Source organism: Nicrophorus vespilloides, unplaced genomic scaffold, assembly GCF_001412225.1.
Source record: "Nicrophorus vespilloides isolate i.1.1-1 unplaced genomic scaffold, Nicve_v1.0, whole genome shotgun sequence".
Taxonomy (NCBI): Eukaryota; Metazoa; Arthropoda; class Insecta; order Coleoptera; family Silphidae; genus Nicrophorus; species Nicrophorus vespilloides.
In genome coordinates, this window is record NW_017095576.1 from 46967 (window position 1) to 69321 (window position 22355).

The 22355-nt window shown below is 31.8% G+C and overlaps 1 protein-coding gene across 11 annotated transcripts in view; it reads right to left on the reverse strand.

Annotated features, from left to right (window-relative positions):
* LOC108557323 (potassium/sodium hyperpolarization-activated cyclic nucleotide-gated channel 4) overlaps positions 1-22355 on the reverse strand; it is a 95513-nt gene that overhangs the window by 42080 nt on the left and 31078 nt on the right. For all 11 annotated transcript variants that reach the window (XM_017913814.1, XM_017913822.1, XM_017913807.1 and 8 more), the window contains one exon: positions 8914-9543. In XM_017913814.1, the coding sequence (XP_017769303.1) occupies positions 8914-9543 (630 nt within the window). The remainder of the gene's footprint in view (positions 1-8913; positions 9544-22355) is intronic.

Here is a 22355-nt window from a genome sequence, read left to right on the forward strand (position 1 = left end):
AGAACTAAAAGGAAACCTTCACGCAGCGTCAACGGCCATTCGCTCTTACAGTCACGTCGAAATTTGCATAAACTTATCCAATCCAATCCAAACTCATTACCGATTCAAGCACCACGATCAACAGTTATGATTAATAGAACGTTTCCGTTGGTATTGACAATATAAAATCGAACACATTAAAATGTTAATTAGAACATCAATTTAACGCATAATCAAAACCCAATTATAGGAAGACAATTTAAAAAAAGCAAACTAAAGACACGGAAACGACATGGTAATTGGAATCGTTTCTTCTTTTTAAATCAATAGTTGAATTCTTACTTTCGAAAACTAAAATGTTTTGTCCGGATATGATTTTCCAGTTGATTTGCTGGCTTATTTTTATTTTATTCACAGACAAAAGTCTAGTTCTTTTACTTATTAAACCTGTTATTATTTTGTATAGAATTTATGATTAAACGTGATTGTATGTTAAAAAAACTCACAGACGTTTACATCGTGACCTAAAATATATTTCCAAAACATGTCTGCATTGTAAAATAATTCGTGTTATTTCAAGTGCAAAATGTCTAATACATTTTAGTTTACCTCGTTCAAATCATTCCCATAACACTTGTTTACTTAAACTATTGATGTATAGACATTGTTATTATAAGTTAATATGAAGATATTTTTTTATGTCGTATAATTTTATTCACAATCTGTTCATCAATGTGAACTTTGAGTAAATTTCAGATCGCGGTTGACATGAAATGGATAAGTTTTCCCGGTGATTTTGAATATTAATATTTACTTAAGTCTATATACTAAATCTAGTGGTTTGCAACGCTTCAGCCTGTTTGTGGTTTCACTGTTGTCGAGTAGACCAATAGCCAGAACATTAGTATGTGACTTCAGTCTATCTTCGTATCTACTACTAAATGTTGGTATTATATCCTCGACCATATCTATATGAAGATCTTCGTGTATTTGTTTATTCCTGATGAACCATGGAGCCCTAATAATAATATTTCTTAGGCATTTTGATTGGAACCTTTGTATAATTTGTATGTTTAATTTACTGGCCGTACCCCACAATTGGATACCAAACATCCATACTAGTTTCAGTAATACTTTGTATGTAAGTAATTCATTTTCCACTGATAATTCCGACCTTTTCCCTAGAAGCCAGTATAGTTTTCTAATCTTTATTTCTAATTGCTCCCTCTTAGCCAGAATGTGATATTTCCAGGTGAGTCTTCTGTCGAGATGCATGCCTAGATATTTGACTTTTGTTGCTTTGGGCAGATTGAAGATAATTGATGATATATCAATACTTTAATATAGCGTCAAATGAAAATATATTTTAATAATTTTATGCAGAAAATTTATAACCAAGTTATATAATAAATATAAAGTTATATGAAAACTTATTTGGACTTTGAGATTGAATTGTAAGAATCGAATCAAATATTATCCAAAAGAGTTCAACTTTTGCACGGACCAGTCTTTATTGGTTCACAGTTTACTCAATAACTGAAATATTTGAAACTTGAACTCTGTACGTTGTACAGAGTTCTAAAAATGTAATCCGCTAAGGAAATACACTCGGTCCTCTTTTTATGCGGTTTTGAAGTTATGCGGTTTTTATTTCAAGAAGCATTTTTTTTAAATAACTATTTTAGGCCATTTTGACACGTTTTGATACAAATTGGCAAACCATTTCATCGAAAAAGATGATAATTCTGAACGAGAAGTTTCAACGAGCGAGCTTCAGAATTGCATTTCTGGATATCAGGAATTGTACAAAAAAAAAATAGCAAAACCATCGCAAAGTTTAATCACTGATTATATTGTCAAAGGGAAAAAATCAAGATGCGAAGTTGAGACTAATTTTACTTGTGAAGAATCATTATCTACAGGACATAGATTTGATATGCTGACTAACTCTTCGAGTGATGAAAGTGATTTCGAACCAGTTCGCAAATTATGCCGAACAATCTCATATAGCGACGATAATTCTAAAGAAAAAAATGTGAAGAAAAATTAACTTTCATAAAAAATTTAGAAGGAATATTTTAAGATTATATTTTTCTGAAATTTAATAAACTTGTCTATGATTGTTAAACATTTCAGAAAGAATATAGTAAGACTAATTAATTTTCTGAAATTTAATAAACTCTTTTTTATGCGATTTTCGGTATATTGCAACTCATTGATTTAGTTTTATGCGGTTTTAAAAAATTATGGAACGTATCCTTTATTTTTATACGTGTGTCTAGACCTTTTTTGTGCGATTTATTTTTATGCGTTTTCCTGTGGATCGTATCTACCGCATAAAAAGTGAACCAAGTGTACTCGAATAGTAATAAATTTCATTTTCTATTGTAATGTAATTTGCTGAACTGAATATAAACATATTGTATAACAATTAAATATTGATGGATAAAACAAAATATTCATATGTTTAATATGAAAAATGTGTTTCTTTTTTTTGTATGTGTGATGTGTGCGAGTGAAATGGAATTTTGCGGGTCGGAAATGGAATTATGAATAGGAAATGGAACCACCTCGGTGCGGTTGTACTGAATGAAATGAAAAAAAACTTGAATGAATCCGCGGGTGAAAGTAAGTGGTGGAATAATTGCGAAACGCGATCCGAATAATTGAAGAGTACATCTCGCTCGCACACTAGGAGTCATCCGGTAGGATAGGAAACGGCAGCTATTCATTTTCGAGCTCTATTTATAAATGATTATATAAGTTTCCATCGCGTAACGCTATTTTTGCGCATTGTCCCGTCCGTGATGATTACGTGCAAAAACTGAAATCATCGAGATTGAATCATGCTTCTTTTGGTTCGAATGAAGCTACAAAATCACAGCAAGTACCAAAAAAATGTTAAACATAAGTGTTTATGGATGAATGAGGGAGAGCAAATTCGAGATGTGGAAATGATGATGGCTCAACACCTCAATCGGCGAAATGGCAGCAACGAGTATACAATTTTTCAATTAATAAATTCCGCATGTTTTTTTTTTCTTATTTATAGATCGCTTTCGCACGTGCACGAGTGTCGATTCCAATCCGATCCATTACGGACCGGAGAGTGGCAAAGAGGAACCATGGAACGATGGAAGCGAGGAAATAGATTTTTCTATATCGAAATATTTCGGCTCGCGTGCCAATTTTTGACGTACGTCCACTTTGCGAGGCGCATTTCTAAATGGCAATTCCCGCTAATTCCCGTACATATTTAATCCGGCCCACGCGTTCACATCTATGTATATAATATATACATTACATTTACATTTCACCTCTGATGATGGGAAATGTTTCACTGAATACCTTTTAAAAATCTGTAAAGTTTAGATTTTAGGTTCCCTTTTGAAGTCCTGTTCATCCACACCATACGTGACATAATTATTTGTCAGGCTTACCAAATTATTAAGTATTCACTGCGCTAGCTAATATTTGAACTTGTACTGGTAGCTGCAATTCAACACTGTGATGTCATGTATAATTACATAAATTTACACTATATTTGGTAAATTATTTTATTATTTTTTGTTAATTCCGTTGCAAACCGTATAATGTAGTATTAATAAAGAAATTAATTAGGGAGAAAATTGTAAAAAAGTGATAAAATACAGTGGTAGAATTTTGGTTATTGAAATCGACGAGTACCGAACGATAAAATATTTTTTTAGTAATAAGTCGTATATAAGAAGCAATGAGCATCTGTTAAATGTCAGATTTTTGACTTAAAATGAATTCATTATTTGACGCAAAATCGTCTCTGGTGTAAATGTTGTTATATTGTAAGTTTTATGAAACAAACAGGATGTCGAGAAGGAATTATGTCTTATTTATTACAACCAAACGAGATTTAGAGAGAATAGTTTAGAGTTTGGTAACAAATGAGAAAATTTTATCTATTTCTGGAAATTTTGTATGCAAAACAAGGACCTATTTGAACAATAGATCTGTAGACATGTTTCCTATTTAAAATCATATTTTCTGAGAGAACATTAAGAAAAAATATTTTGTAACATTCTATGTTTTGTTTTGTGATTTTTAATTTTGCATATATTAAATAATATATAAACCCTAGCTATAGCATATCCTTTATAACTTATATTTAAACATCTTTAAAATGTAAAGATTCTAGTGTATCATTTTATTCGTGATAAAACTATAATTTTTCATTGTATTTGAAAGTTCAAATTGAAGTGATGTATTGGAATCGACATTTTTTTTTCTATTGGTTCATTTTGATTCGTTTCCTCTTGTTTCGTCTTCGCACGCGATAGATTTATCGGCTTCTTGGTTGTCCGTCGGTGCGTCCGAATTATAAGGGTTGACCCCTCGACCGGAGGTTCGACCTTTCCTCCAACCCCAATCGAACCAATCGAGATTCCTCTATCCAAGTTAATTATGTCCGTGCGTCCGATCCTTCCGCAGGAATTTATGTCCGACACGTGAGAAATTTACTCACTGAGAAAGTCTGATTACATTTTCATGAATAAAAAAAAAACGAATATACGATTCTAATTAGCTTTCCGCACTTCTATAAATTCTCATCAAAGTTGTTACAATTTGGGTAAAATTCACTAGAAATCCTTATACAATGGAACATCGCTTAATGAGCACCTCGCATAACGAGCAAAATGAATTGTAAGAGAAATGACTCGCTTAACAAGCGACGATTCGCATAACGAGTGACGATGAGAAGAGAAATCCCTACTACCTCATTTTTAAAACTTGTGTACACATATCATGTATATTTTTGAATACTATACGAGTAAAAATCCGAAAATTTTGGAAGGGATTAACTCGTTAAGCGAGGACATTTAGAAATATTAAAGAAATATCGATTTTTTTTATTGAAATTTTAGAACATCCATAAATTGGTACGAGCACATGTTCTCATCTCTCCATTTTTTTTGTGTGTATGAATTTTACTGTTTTGTGTAGGTTTCCAGCTTATTATAAATGCATCATTTTTTCGTATAATACCTGATGCCCTTGAATGGCCAATTGAAATACCGGCACATTTTACCAAGATCAAATATTATAAATAAATTGCAATTCGAATGAATTATAATTATGTGAAACTCGCTAAAACAATTTCCTTTACGTAACTAATTGATATCTTTCTGTTATCCTATTGTTATATTTAACATCTAATTATTTTTACAATTATTTTATACCTTGTTTTTAGTACATAGAATAATAAATTTCATCAAACTTGAAGAAGAAAAAAATAGATTTTTTTTCAAAGAAAAATTCTTAAATGTTTACAAATATAATTTGTAATATGATTATAATTTAACACTAGTATTGTAAAATCATTTAACAAATTTATTTAAAATTTAATAATATTATTATTAACAGTTAGTTGAAATTGTTTTAAAATTTTCTATTATTTTTATAGAATTTGTTTTACACAAGAAATTCAGATTTTGAAATTTACAAAAGTAACGTCACAAAAACCACTGCAACTTGTGATCTAAGCGTTAGATTACCATGAAATTTTGACAGGCGTCGTCTGAAGGTTGGTACTTCCTAAAAATCATATGGATTTGACGATAGAGGCGCCTACGAACTTATTGAGTGAGGTGTTACCTAATTATTTTAAATTCTTCTTGCAACTTTTGCTTCGGAGACATTTTTGCAAAGGTTAATAAACTTTGTAAAATGATGTAACAATCTTCTTCTCGTCACTCGTTAAGCGAAGTGCTTGTTAATAGAGATTTCACTGAATATTTTCAGAAAACAATTGGATTTTAATAGATATATGTCTATTTATTCAAGCTTGAATATAAAGTAAAAACCATGATAAAGTGTGTTAAAATAAGTATATTTTTAAATTTTTAAAATTTCCTCGACTTACGAACATCCCTTTGAAACGGAACTAGTTCGTATGTCGGGTGATACCTGTTTTTTAATAATTTATGAAATAGTCATATAGTATAGACCAGTGGTCGGGAAAGTGCGGATCCAGAGCCGCATGTGGCTCTTTGGCTCCTTACTTTGGCTGACTTACTTGGCAAACTTTCCAAGGAGATGCAAGCACATTGTTAGCATTAATAAATATTTATTAAGTATAAAATTTAGTTTTATTTAGTGTACTACTTATTTAGTGTAATAAAAGATTACTAAACAATTTTTTTTTAAATTGTTGTAATGTTCATATTTGGCTCTTTGGCTAATAAATTTATAGACTAAATAAAATCTTGTCTTATCCAAGAAAAATGGTTTAAATTTATTGAACGTTTAATAGTTTCAATAAAATATTATAAAATCTGAATCATTTTCTGGCATTGTTTTTGAAGTAAATGTGCAATAGTAGCAAATGAAGATTTTATGTAATAAATTGAGCGTAATTTGAAAATTGAGGCAGCGATTAATGTGGAGCGACGTTGGCCAGTGGAGAAATAATATTACTTACTTACATTATTAAAGCAGCTATGTATATAATTTGCTAATCTAGAGACGTAATGCGCCTGCCCGTGTGTGTGTGTGTGTATTTGTAAATACGTATGCGTACGTGTGTGTGTGTTTGAGTGTGTGCTTTAAAAGTCATAATATACGTTCTACATAAACAGACAATCTGCATGTATGTACTTGGTTGGAATTCGTAGCTTGTGGCTAAGGCAACTATAAACCAGATAATAAACTATTTTCGTGAACGCAATCCTCTTTTTTTTATTGCTTTCTTTGGGGGCTCCGAATTAACCAGAAACATAATCCATCCTTAATCTCACTTAATAGCTAATCACTAAATAATTAATTACCATTAGCTTTTTTTACTACATATTATTTAAGTGTAATACCTTCTACAACAAACCGCTTTGGACCTCACTTTAATCATGCTTATCTTATTTTTTTTTGTAGAGAGAAAAAAACTTCTGATTAAATTTGCAAACAAAAATTATCCATATATTATGCTCGCCTCTAAATCTCAATAATTATGTTTTAATTGCTTCAGTATAGAAGGACTCTTGATAACATAGTTTCTTTTGGAAATCTTTCACTATCTGCAATAAACCATTTACACCAACTATAATAAACTTTATAATATTAGTCAATAAGGAAATCTCATTGTCAAATATTATATAATAGCGAATTTTCCTGTACATTTTTTTATTTTTTCATCATCAATTTAATTTGAAATAATACTAAAGATAAATATTTCTATGAATGTGAATATTTCGATCTTTGCCTTATGTTTAACTCAAATTCATATTTTTCAATTACATTGTAATTCTCGTGTAAACTAAACTCGTTTACATTATCCAAACACGACCTAACATTTTAATGTTCTCTTTATAGTTAAAGTAAGTTCATATTCTATTGTTGGTAAAAAAAATGAACATTATATCTGCTCAGTTTATTAGTACATAAAATGGAACTAAGTGAAGATTGGAGTATTGTTGTTAACACAGTAAAAACTAAGATAAATTTCGATAATTAAGCGATTGCATTATGCAAGAGTGAACCATATTATTATGAATAATTTAAAGTTTATAATTTTTATATATGTATATTGTAATTTGATCTTTAAAACTAGGAATATATTAAGATAGGAGCGAGAAGCGGAGACATTAAGAAAGAATAAAAAGTCGTTTTTAATAACCGGAGTCAGTTACATAATAATCGAGCGCGCACGCAGAGAAGCACAGCAGTCGCTAATTCCATTTTAATCATGTCCATGAAGTCTTTTAAAGCAGATTCATTAATTATTTGCATTCTGTAAACTATTTTAATCGTTCACGCTCATTTCCAAACGTTTTTTGTTCGCACGTTTTGAGAATTAAACACTCAAACACACACATATATATATAGACAAACGAACGCCTTGAAACATGTTTTCCAAATAATAAACAACCTAGAATTGCTCAGTACGCTTATATCATTAAAATTTTCCGGAAGTTTAGTCCAACTATCGCAAGATTAACCGAAAGCCATTTTATCATTTCCGTAAAAAAAATATATAACAACATGGACCGTTGATAATAAATAAATTTAAAACTACACTATATTTTGATTGTTATTTAATGTATAAAAACATATTATAATTGGTAACAGTGTAAATGTATATTAAAATGATAATAATTTAAAACATAAAGATACAAATGAAATTGTTCGATTTATATGTAAATAAAAGTTCAAAAGTAAGGTCAGAGTTTATACGAAAAGTTTACATTATATGTGCATTTGCAAAACATTACGAATGAGAACGAAGATTTATTTTCGTTTTATTTATTTATATCTTTCATTGGGAAAACCAAACTTTATAATCAAATGTGTTGATTTTTATTAATCAATAATTGAATTATTTAGATATCAGTGTAATGAACAAAATGTTAAACAAACAAGAAAGTGGAACAGTTAATAAATGCAGAATGATTTTTTTTTTAATTTTTAATATAATATTTCTTAACTCGAAATCATTTCAAAACATTTTTTAGAAATTAATTTAGTAATATAGTTTGTAGACATATTATAAAAAAAGTAAGAGTACATATGCTTTTTATAATTAAATCTTATATAAAATTACAATATTAATATTCGAAATTTGTCCGATAAAACGCTAATTAATTAGATATTATTAGAAAAAAGAAGTAAATAAATTAATTTGTAAATTATCTCTTGAAATATTAAGTTAAATTTTAAAGATTTGAATGTAAATTTGTAATGAAAGTTGTGTGTGTATTTATGAATTATGATGAAAGTCTTATACAACTGTATATGAATAACTAATCACTTTAGCGATTGGCTACTTCGGAATAAACGTTTTCGTCACGTGCGGTTTGGAATTGAAGTGTGTTTTGATTAAGTAGCGAGTCTTTATTTTGTTTGGACGTGAAGCGGGAATACGTTTGAAAGTAATGTTTGAATTACGTTTAAAGTGTTGAGAGGACTTACCGGAAGCTGGAGCAAGGATGTATCACCCAGTGTCCTGCAGCCTTCTGACGGATGCGCTCCTTCATGAGGGCCTTCTTGGACCCGAAAAGCTTCATGGCCAACTTGTTATCGGTGGGCTGGAAGAGGGCCTGCAGCTGGTTCTTGAGGAAGCTCTGCTTGCTGGCTTCCGTGGAGCCCATGGGGGTAGGACCCGGCTCCTCCTTGGGGGTGCCATAGAGGGAAGCGTCGTCCACCCCGAAGTGGACTTTGCCGGTACTGCCTTTGTAGTTCATGTCGTTGGTGAGGAAGTCCGGAATGAGAAGAGTCTCGTCATCGAGTGCGGTCACCAGCGAGTCGGTGCACGTGTTCGTGTTCTCGATACTGATTTTGATCGAGTCATCCTTGGCCAAGCGGTGAGGCGGCGGCGTCCGGATCTCCTCTTCGGACTGAGCCGCGGCGACCCGTCCGTTTGCTAACCGCAGACTGGGCACGCGCCGGGCACCGCCGACGCCACCGACGCCACCGCCTCCTCCTCCTCCAATTCCTCCGATGTCGCCGCCGCCGCCGCCACCATTTCCAAAACCACCCCCTCCCGGCCCGCAGATACCACCACCTCCAACGCCGCGACGATCTCCGACATCCCCGCCGTCCCTTCAAGAAAAAAACAACAACAACAAACATGTCAGTATAAACAAACATCTAGCAACATCGAACAACAACAACAAACATCATCATGCTACATCAAGCACAAAACAAGTACAGAATTTAAAACAAAAACAGAAAGTTAAAAGTCAATAAATAAATTTTAAAATTTGGGAAATTCATCTACACAACTCCAGCCAATTTGAAAATCTTTAAATACAGACAATTAAAATTCATTATATACTTAAATAAATTATAATACACATAATATTTCTTCATTGACGATACACAAATTAATAATAAATAACATGATATGAAACTTTTTTCATCCTCGTCTTTTGTCGCCTGGGTCACGGAAATCCTAAAGAAATTCAAGTGGTAGTCAGAAGTGTATCAAGTTGATGCATTTATTATAATAATGCAACAATTTTGTTCATTGATGTTTACAATATACCAGAGGCGTTCATACTTAAACCATGAAATCTGAAGACATGCATTTCAAATACTTCTATCTATTAGTTTTTCTTGTAGTTAAATAAGGAGACATTAAGCCAATTGGTATTAAGTATATCAAATTGTGAATGACATAATCAAAATAGCAGAATTTTTGTTTTACTATGAACATTTATTTATCAAACCTTAGTAAATGCTAATGCTAATTTCTTTATTTTGTTGACTTTGTAGCATGTTTTTTAAAATAATTATCAATTGAAATAAGAAACTTAGAAGAGTATTTATTAATTCAATTATTATAATTAGAAAAGAGATATGAAGATGATTCAAATATATAATATAAATATTAAAACAAATAAACTGAAATATTCTGAAAGATATTAGAAGTAAATCAATGCCATTGTATTTGGTAAATTTTACGATTGAAGGAGTGACGGTACCGCATTTTCACCGGAGGAAGATTGGAATCGAAAATAACTAGGAAGGAAATGTAATTCCAAGTGGTTTTGAATCCTATTAGGAGGAAGACTTCTGCAGAGCGCCCACGGATCGATGGGAATTCGCACACCGAAATCCATTAATATTCGAATATATACATGTATATCGTTACACAGCAGAATGTAGGTGGAAAAACAAGGGCTCTGGGTTGCAAAACACGCATGTAATTAATTAATAATAGAAGCGAAGCTGTACCACAACTCCAAATGTAAGCTCATGTCAAAATAACTAGACGTGGAAGAAATATCGTTGCCTAACAAACGTGTGAACTATTATACAAAAAAAAATGAAAAGTAGGTATGGATTCCGCAATATAACGGTTTGCAAATAACCGATCTAGGTGTGATCTGAATCTGAAAATCTATCAAGGTCACAATAATAAAAAGAAAGCGTTCATTTTGGATTCTTCTATCTGTGAATTAAATATTGTCGTCATTTTCTTTCTACCTTTTTCTTATTAGATTGAACAATTTTTAGTGCATCCATAAAAGTTGATGATCTCAATATCCAATATTTCTTACAAACAACAACAACAACAGGAAAGTCCACACGAAACCATTAAACGGTATTATTCAATTATCTTTGTTCGTGATTTGGAACTTCCAAAATGTTCTCTACAATAATCGTTAAGAATTAGTTGACTAAATAGATAATTCATAGTTTAAGTTAATTAAATGTTAATTAATATTGTTTTTTTTTTCATATCCAAAATGGAATTTTAATTGATTTGTCCGTTTAATGGGCTCAGAAAATAATAGTTTATATCTGCCGATATATAAATGCAGTGTTTTGACCCAGGAAAAATTACACTTTATTCTTATACAAAGCATCAAAATGTCCATATGTATTAAGAATTATCAATTTTGTCATATGAACATAAAAATAGTGAAATTCAAGTTAAAAATCAATTTGATTTAGTTTCAAGAATTCAAGAAAAACTTATAGATAATAATGGAAAAGAGTTTAAGCAATGATTTTCGTCTTAATGCGAAAACTTTTTCGGTAAGCCGAAGATGTAGGAAAAACAGTTCAATAAATGTTAATATAATAGTTCATGCAAACTTCTGTAAAGCAGTTTTCAAAAATAACTTAAAATACTGTTTTGTTATGAAAAATAAAAGTAAAACTTAAATATAAATATTCAAAATTTTGTATAAATTACTGCTGATAACAATGTTCAATGTCAGAAATGAATTTGATTACAATTTAAAAAAAAATGAATATGTAATCTAAAATGTTCATGAAATAAATTAATATTAGTTTAAAGTATTCAAATAATATCTTATTGAGTTTCTAGATGCTAATATTGCATAATATCGATCATTAGAAACACTAGATAACCGTTGATGTGTTGTGTTTATATGTGTTTGGAATTACTAAACTTTTCCTTTTCCAAGATATTAGCACTCATAATTCCATAAGGAGGAAATTAAGATTCATTGGCAATAATAATACAGTACTGCGATTTATCCAGAGATCCAAAGAAATCATTGAAGAGTGAGATAGAAAAGGTCAAAACAATCAATTATAATGCGAAGAAACTACACACAAAAAAAACAATATAGATGTGTTATGCCGCCAGTTATGTAATTAAAAGCAATTGGTAAATTATCCGCTGTATATCTGTTTGAGCAAAACGTTAATTGAATTCTTTGTTTAATGTGTATTGAAAGAGGCGAGAAAACGACGAATATAGAGATGTACAATGGTAGAAATAGTAGGGAGGTGGCATATTATCAATAAATAAAGTCGTCCTTGACGAGGGCCGCTTCCTCTTATCAAATGGAGCGCGCTCCAAATACAAAAATTGCCGCGCAATTTATGCAACAATAAACAAATTAATTGGCGAACAATGGATGGCAAAGCGAAAAGGGAACGTTGTTGCTTCGAGCGGAAGGGCGTAAAGATGATGAAGGATGAAGGAAAAACCTCTTGCCGGCGTTTTTCTTTCCATTACTTGTGATTTATATACGGGCGAAAAGATAAATTACGGCTGTTGTTCTTCGCGCTGTACCTGGAAAAAGGTGGAGATCGGGATGCGGCAAGCGTGACGAATTTCGTTCGGGCTTTCTTCCTCCGTCAACTGCGGCGCTGGATCAATTAAGGAAATGAGCTCGTTGTTGGAAATATACACACCAATTAAACACGAAAACTGAACTCAAGTCCGAGCTCAAAGATAGGCATGCAATAAACACACACAAACATACACATAATTCAAGTCTTTGAGTGTGCAGTTTAAACTGGTATCGACTAATTAGAATATTGCGCAACATGGAAACGTTAATAAATACATACAAAATAAATTATAATTGAATACGTTGGTTTGGTTATTTGTTTGTTTGTTTATAGACATGGATGCAGAGGAATTGACGGAATTCCATAAATCCGATGAAATTATAGCCGACATCGTTGCGCAACAGCCCCCTACTATCCGACAAACTTTCTGCAGTTCAGTTAGAACTTCGGCAGTTGTAAACTAGCAGATACCCGTACAAATCGCGTATTCCTCGCTTGATGTACTGTTCAGATAAAGTTTTACTTTGCTGTCATTGGTGAAGCACTTACTATGATCATCAACATCAATGCTAAATGAGTTGCAGAACTTATGCAAGCATCGAATTATAAGTAAATACATCATTGGATATAGTCAAAAGCTTTATCATCAAATATGCAATACGAAAACATAGTGTATATGATTTCATTTATTGGAATCAAAGAATGTAACAAAATTTCGTATGATTTGAAGCAAAAATGACAAATTAAAAATAATTACATAAATAATTACACACAAAAACAATGTTTCAAAGTGTATGATGATATCCACTATATGACAAATGTATCTATACTCAATAAAATTATCTTGAAATTTTTCGCTTTCACCCTTAATATTTTTTGTTTGCTTCCTGCCACTAGATTTTTTTTATCATCCAGTTTTTTTTCTCTTCGCTTGGACCAACCCTTATTCTCTTCCTTTCATAACCGCATTTTTGAATAGCCATATATCATAAAGAAGGGTACCGATGTAAAAAAAATATATATATAATAATAATATCCCCTTCACCCGTCAAACGCAATCCCATCCGAGAAAAAAAGCAGCATAAAACGAAGATTTATTTCTGACATTGACGTAAAAATAAATGAAATGATGTACAAAATTTAAACCAATAGCATCATATTTTCGTTACATTTTTAGAGACAGAAATTGTATCCTTATCATTTGTCTTTGTGGTGTAAATATGTTCAACAAATGTATAAATAATGTTAATTTGTTTATTTACAATCAGAGAGTCGAACTGAAATTAATTTCTTTCCGGTTAACGGTTACGTTCCAAGTAAATTTTTATCAGTTTGGGTTCGTCTAAAATTTCGGTTCAGTTCCGGTTAAAATTTAAAATCGAACAAATTAATTTGGTTAGTTAAAATATAAAATCGAGTCAAATATCAAATTTTGGTTTATTTGTATTTACCAAATTCCCTTCTTACTGCTGATTTCAATTAAAATATAGAAAATATAAAAGAATAAACCTCAATTAGTGACTAGTTCAACACATGCAATTTGTAATGTTTCTTCAGTCATGTTTACAGTAATAAAATGAATCAAAATTAACCGTAATTAAAATTTCAGTTTCGGTTTTTCACTTCAGCAATTTTTCGTTCCGGTTACAGTTACGGTTCAGTTAAAAATTTTGGTTTACGGTTTTAGGTTCGATTCTGGTTCGACTCTCTGCTTAGAATACAAAATAACATATTTGAAAACATAAAAAATAAAGTGAATTGTAAATGGATGCGATTGAATATGTTTATTCAAACTAATATTAGAATATTAGAAACACGGGTTGAGTATGCATTGCTTTAGTAAGCCAAATTATAATGGAATATGCATTATTATTGTTTTGCTTTGGTCCCTTTCAATTGAAAATTATTAATCCCGACTGGCCGATGTCCAAATTGAAAAGTGCATATGCGAATCGAAATATCTACAGCAAAAATAGACAGACAAAATATGAAATATTTTGAGCGTACCGAATGTATGGTTTTGTTATTGGGTTTGAGAGCAACGGAGATTAGCTTAGCTCTTTTGCTTTTATCAAATCCACGCCTGTCTGGAGGATCGAACTGGAGCGGCAATGCCTTAATCTTGTTTCTACGGAAACGTTTATTATTTAGCTGCGAGAATAGAGCACACAGCCTAGATAAGATGGGAGCTCGAATTGCGCTCGATGCGAGGCCGTTACACGTTTCTACTACAAGAAGCGAAACAAGGACAACGATAAACTTCGAATTTGAATATCCCGCGTCTCGTTCCGTGAGATGTGCAGCGAGATTAATTTCGTGGAAGGCATAAATCATATCTTCGGAGCTCCAGCGGTGAGAGTGAGATAGATAAAAGGGGAACTCTCCCACCCAAGATGTCATGATTAATTGATTAGAGACATCTATTCACTGCTGTGCATGCAACGATTTTATCCGGAAAATTTTCAGAAGATTACATAACAGACTTAACCAAAACAATGTGCACAAAAAGAAGAAACATACATTAAATTCGTGTTCAAAAAGTCTTGACAAAATGCACGAGATGATGTAAATTATCGAATGACTCACTTCATTAAGTGCACACGAAAACAAATAATGCTTATTAATTCGTGGAAACTTAAACGCTTTAAATATTCATAATAAAAAGTTCTATCTCAAGAAAAAATATATTTATAGAAGAAACACTTGGATATTATTATATCATCTTCTCAGTGCAACATTTTTTCTTCTTTTTTTATGGGCTAAGATTAAAAAGCTGGATTTATTGCGCAACGATGAGAGCCTGGTGGTCATCGATCACCGAAGAATTGTCTGCATCGGTTCGGTTATATTCAGGTTAAATGCGATACGGTTTGACTAGCTAAGGTCGTAAATGCGAATCAAGATCAAATTTAATCCCGGTCAAGGCCCACTCCATAAATACACCATACACACGTATACACACACTCATGTACACGTACTAACAGCTTCTGCTCCCGAAGCACCAGGAAAGCCTGAGGGAAAACGCGCACGGAATTCCCACGGAGGCCTCAGCGCAATCCCCAGCCATTACAATCCACTTCAACCAAATCCCCAAGAATAATCGAAGCAAATAAAAAAAAACATATATATAGATGGAACAAAGAATGAACAGGAAAAATCACATACGTCGTAGACGTGCAAACATTTCGTTCTTAGAACACCTGCTTTTTTTTTCTGAACAATCCTTAATCCTTTTTCTCGTACAGCAAAGGTTGAAAGTTACGTATTTTCTTTTAAAAATTTTAATTTTGTATTACATGATATGCAATAAATCTAAAAATAGTTGATATAAAAATTATTTTCATTTTCTTCTTTATGTACGATCTTTCAAACGCCTAAAAACACATGTTCATGTATGTATATTTTGTATCATATAAAAGAATATAAATATAACGCGGTAAGAGAAAAGATTATCGAATGTGAAATTAATTGCATTTAGTCCAAGGAAAACCGTATGCAATCTTTGAAAAACTACACTTTAAGATCAAGGGAAAATAATTTTTCGTATTATAAAATGTGATAAAAAAAATCTACTGTAATTTATTTGAAATAATTAAACTGATTATTTCAAGTACTTCTGCAACTAAACATCGCACAGAAAACATTTAATTTGAAGAGGTTGAAGGTAATAAAAGACGAAGAAACGCATTATAAGCATATATTGCAAATTGAGTTGATTGTACATATACTCGTTATGCAAGTTGCTCGTTAAGCGAGGTTCCACTGAATATAGTATGATCATAATATAGATTCAAATTACGAAGGATATTTTGAGAACTTTAAATATATGCTTATTTCTAAAAAAATATGAAAATTCTTTGTCTTAAATATATGGGGATCTAGGAAAAATAAAATCAAAATATTTTATTTAATTATACTTTATTTCTGACACTAAAAAATATTGTTCATAAGATGCTTGAATTGTAATTACAGTGTCTAACTATTCTTACATAGTGTGCTTGAGAAGAAATATTATAATGTCTCAGTCTTAACAACTACAATAAATTATTCAATCTAGTGTATTAACGTTGAGTCCATTAACACATAAATAGTATTGATACATTATTCATATTGTCAGTATTTTAGTAAATCTGACATACTAAGACAAACACAAGTATTTCATGATACACATTTGTAAAAAGAATTAAAGAAAACTAATATTTTAGTAATCTTAAATTAATAATATTTTTTTTTTTAAATAAATTTATTATTCACAATTAGCCAAATGCTAACGAGTAAATAGTTTAGGAACTGCAAAAGAATATAACACTGAGCGGAATAGTTTCCCATTGAAAACCTTCCAAATTACCCAATATAATATAAATAATCAATGATGTTATACCTTTTTAGTCTATGGAGGTTTTCACTATTGTCTAATAAATTCATAGCTAGTGCATTGTGGTGCTTATCTAACCGGTTTTGATATCGCTCACTAAACTCACTTTTTACCGTATTAATTTGAAGGTCATTGTGGATCACGTCGTTAGGCAGGGAGCTTGCATCAGGGTATGCAGACACTTTGATTGATAATGTTGAATTATGTTAATGTTTGATTTGCTCGCTGTTCCCCAAAGCTTCATACCATAGGTCCACACCGGTTTTAATACTGCCTTATATATTAAAATTTTGTTTTCTAGTGATAGCTGCGATCTTCTCTCAATTAATCAGTATAATTTAGCGAATTTGGTTCCTAATTGCGATTCAAAATAATACCCAGGCATTTGGCATCATGAGCTTCTGGGATAATATTATTGTATGATATAATATTATTAATATCAATTGTAGCAAACAAAATCATTTAAAAAAGGTAACACTTAGTAATTGAGAGACATGTATAATATTTATATTTAAAATGCAGTAATTAATGTCAATCAATTGACAGCAAACATAATCAAATTGACATACATTAAAATGTATTAGACGCTTTGCAGTGTTATCCAAACATATCCATTTGACAGGTGAAATGATTGATCTGTATGGAAGTACAACGGCCGGACATTTCGTAAGCCGTTACAGCGGACGTGAGTGGAAAATGTGTTTGGGTGGAAAATCGGTGAGCATTTACATTATGCCGTCCGCAATTGGCGCATAAATAATGAATGGCAACAGGGACCTAATTAAGTTTTCCACAGAATCGATAACGTGCATTATTGAAGCAGAATACAGCAGAAACATCGGTTCCTGGAAAATGAATAATTTCCACGGAAAATCATCGATTGAACAAACGAGAGATGAAAATTGCCACCTTTTCTATTAATTCTCTATTAGGAAAACAATTATAATATGAGTAAGTAAAAATGTATCGTTTATTATTCTCTAAAACATTGAATTATAATAGTCAATTAATTCTATTGAAAATTTATTATTATTATAATAGAATTCAACGAAAACATCGTTCGTGGAAAATGAATCGATTTCAAATTTAAACTCCCACAAACAAATGAATATAGTTATAATATGAATAAATAACAATATTTGGCTTTTATTATTCTCAAAATTAATTAATATTGTTATTGGAATTTAGTTTTAATTAATTTTAATGAGATCCATGCAAAAATATATTTCCGCAAATCCATTTATAGAAAATTTAAATCTAATTTCTTTCTGTATCATTTCTTTGGCAATTATCAATATCATTTGCATTAAATATTTCATGATATTCACAATTGCAATCAATATTAAATATTGAACAAAGGTACTTTTTTTTTAAATCAATTATAAAAATGTTACCGCTATTGCAGTTTAGTGGCATGCCCGAAAGAGGGCGCTCGGATCGATATTAGCTTCCGGGCTTGAGATATTCAGCGAGAGGTGGCGCACCGTGCACTGAACTGCATGCAAGCGTAAAATATACAGGGTGTCTCCTCAATAACTTTGTTACGTAATTATTAAAGATATATACAACAATGCATTCTGAATTATTTAATAATTATATATACATTTACAATTTTTTATTGACTAGTTTAATTAATTATTTTTACGGCTCTATTTCTGAAACCCTTTTAAAACTTATGGACTTTTATAATTTATTGTTCTTTTTTTACATTGATTTTTGTTGAAATTATTTATAACTTATAATATACATTTTTTTTTTAATAATTTCTTAATGTCAGAATTTCAAATTTTGAACATATTTACGATCAAAATTTTAAATTCTGACATTTCGTGAGATTGTATCTCTTTGAATAATGATTTATATGTTCAATTTTAATGTGTTAATGGTTTAGTTGCAAAGTAAAAATCAAGAAAACTATTATGTAGAAGGCCTAAAGCAAATAATGTCAAGTACTTGATATAGTTTTTAATTCAATCTCCATGACAATGAGTTACATATTTACATAATAAGAACACACAATTTTTCATGTCGCAACTCCCCTCGGGTCGTATTAACGAAAATAGAACAACTTTCCTTTCGGTGGAAAATAGAATTAATTCGAGCACGCGATTAACTTTTCTGCCAGTGCCTCGCCCTCGGCGATCGTTTTATTTTCATTCATTTCACTTTTCCTGTGGCAAATCTACATTTAGACTGCATATCGTGATGTAACTCAGTTTCCAAAATAAACAATCTCGTGGAGCGATAAAAGAAGTACCAAAAAAATAACAAGTTAATAAATAAAGGAATTGCGTTGCAGATGGCGAACTTTATTTACGAAACTATTAAAAAGGCATTAAAAGAAAAGGAAGAAAAGTGGAGGTAATCATAAAATCTTGTCGAGCGTTTAGAGGTCATAAAATAGTGCGCTAATAAGGTTTTCAAGAAATCATCAACTTCTTTTACTACTATTTCCAATAGGATTTTGTACATTATACAAAATGTAAATCTAAATAATCTCATTGCTTAATATCTTATAAGATATTACTTATACACGTATCACTTCTACTTATTAAATAATATATTTAATTACGGAGGTATTATAAATATGTAGTAAATTATTTGCAATTTGAACTATAATTTTGCTATGGGAATATCTGGGAAATCTGCAAATATTGGGCGAAGTAAAAAGTTTTGAGCGTTTTTCTTTAGAAGGCTTTAGTGAGCCTATCTCACGATGTATACGTTGCATCTTGTCATTCTATACTGCGACTTAAAGGTGAACTTACCGATTTAAAAAAGTTCTTTTATAGTTTTGTATTTAGTGGAACCAGTTGTGTGTTAGAGCATTTTACCGATTTTTTTAGATTGTACAATATATACAAGATTCTTATGCGTGTCTACATCAATTTTGTGTATGCTGCAAACTTTTCGTATAGTTCATCTCCCTTGTTGTTTTGATAATTGGGTAATAAATTAGGCGACGGGTCCCGTGAGATTCGAAATTTCCGGGATGAAAGAAGTCCTATTTGGGGACACAAACTTTTCTCACAAAAGTTGTACACGTAATTTGATTAACTTTCATTCGAACATAAGAAAATCCATTTATTGTGGGCGGCATAAAAGAGACACGCAATTCTTCCGTGTGCAAATAATAAATTTTATCAGTGCATTAAGATTGATTGATTTATAACAATATATAATATAGAAGAAATGGTACTAATCGAATTTCATGTTAGATTTGTGATTATTTAAAACAAAAAAATATTGAAAATTTAAAAAAAGCTATGAAAATATGTCGTTTTCTATCTGCTACTGTTGTTTATGTTTTAGTCGCATTGTATTTTTATTATGTGGTTAAAACCAATAGATATATTTTCTTGTGGTCTAGTTTATCTGGTGGAATAGATAAGTAATGAGATTTTAAAAACTAAAAGTGGAAATGCTCGGAAAACGCATGACGCATGCGAAAGAGGAAGGTGTAAGCTATGAATTAAGCAAATCGCAATTTAATTAAGATAAAATTGTAATTAATTCTCAGACTACGTGATTTTTCAAAGCATGCGACTAGTTAATTTATGAATTCCGCAATAGATAAAAAAAAGCACTTCCTGTCACATTTTTTTCTACTTAAATTTTCGATGTGTAATTCATCCGCTTTCTCACATAATTTATTTCATTTCTTTTTGTTGCGCGTTCCATTTTAATTTCGTATTTCTCGTTCGTTGTCGAATTTAAAGTTTTTTTTTAAAGTTTAGAGCTGGATTCCGAATCGTGGGTCTTGGGGTTGGGGTGGTAGCAGGTGCGCGAGGAGGCGGCTTCTTCTTCCGACGAATCGATACTAGGGTAGCGAAATAGGGGGAGCAGGGGGTGAGGGGTGGACAATCCGCGACCGAACGTCGCCTCCGGCCTTCCCGAAAACAGTAGTAAACCTTTACGGGCTTCTTTTTTCTGTTACCTCGCTACACTCAACCCTCGGTCGCCCTTTCCTACCCCGCCTCTCACATTTATTACTTAATTAAGTAAACTTTAGAAGCGTGCAAAAGGGGATTTCTTTTGCCCCGTAATGAGATTTCGAATTCGGAAATGATAAACAGCTTTGCGCCGCTCGCGAAAATGAACAACTCTCCAAACAAAACTAACAAACAACTTTCGTATGCAAATGTTGGATTACATCAACATTAAGCAAATTGAATCACAAATGTCGAACTTAAGCGGATTATGTTGTCCTATATAGTTAATTTTGGTATTTTTTTCCAAATTCACAACAAAGCAAAGCATGATCTATAAATATATATTTGTTTGATGACACACGAATGAAGTTAGCTAACTTTCTTTTTAATTAGCGGCGATTCTGTTACGTTCATTTCCATTTTATGGTAATTTCGGCCGCCTATGTGTGGCTCCTTGTCTGAAGAACAACTGAATCACGCACACGTTGACATTGCATTATGGATGTCGGCTATGTGGCGTGCGAGGGGATTCCCCCTATTAATTATGTCAGACTTCGCACCCTTCTCAACCTAAATCTGAATTTCCAAGCGATTTGCATAAAATGCCGGACGAAACTCGTTCACACCGTTTTCGTTAATTAAAATCTAGTGTCAGTTTTGGTGTATCGATAGAATTAATGAACAGGAATTGAAATAAAGACAATTATCTAAAGTCTAGGAAATTAATCTACAATTATCGACATGCATTGGGTACAAATTCCATTCTTACTACACGATATATTTGAATTTCCTTCTAACTAATAAAACTCAGAAACCATCAGTTATTTGAGCAAAATTCAATTTAATCCAAGATTGGATTATCTGTCATTATAATTTTAGCTCGACGAATAAGGTAAGTGTTAAGTGGATAGAATAAGTTGGTCAACACTAATTGGGTTCGTCTTTTGTTCATCTGCAGCAACAGACTTCCTTTAACACGTGATTATATTACTAAGTGTTTCGTGAACCATTACGGTTCGCAAGGTTTTACCCGACAAGAACGTTCAGCACTAATTGGAGATTTGTTACTCGAAGTGCAGTAAATGTACGCAAATTCCCGCTCTTTCAATTGTCGTCAGGCCTCAAGATATTTCATAAAAAACAGTTTATAATTTGATAATAAATGAAAATTCAAGAACGTTTTTCTTTACAGTGATTATCTGTAACAATAACAGCGATATGCACCATGCATTATCATTAATTTGGTATAAATCACAATCCTCTTTATAAATTGATGTATGCGTGTGAATTTGTTATTTGTTTCTTTTTTCTTAATTGTAAGTAGTTTAAGGTCAAACACGAGAGTGTGCGGATCGAAATAAGCGACTTTATTCATTTATTACGTAATAGCGTGGGTGGGACCGGCACGGAACGCGCGCTCTGATAAGGAAATCTCGGAAAATTGCGGGGAAAATTAGAAAAATTTTGTGGCGAAGTAAACGTTGCAGGCGCAACCGACAGAAATAGAAAGGGGGCGCTGCATTTCAGATGAAAAATTCAACATCGGC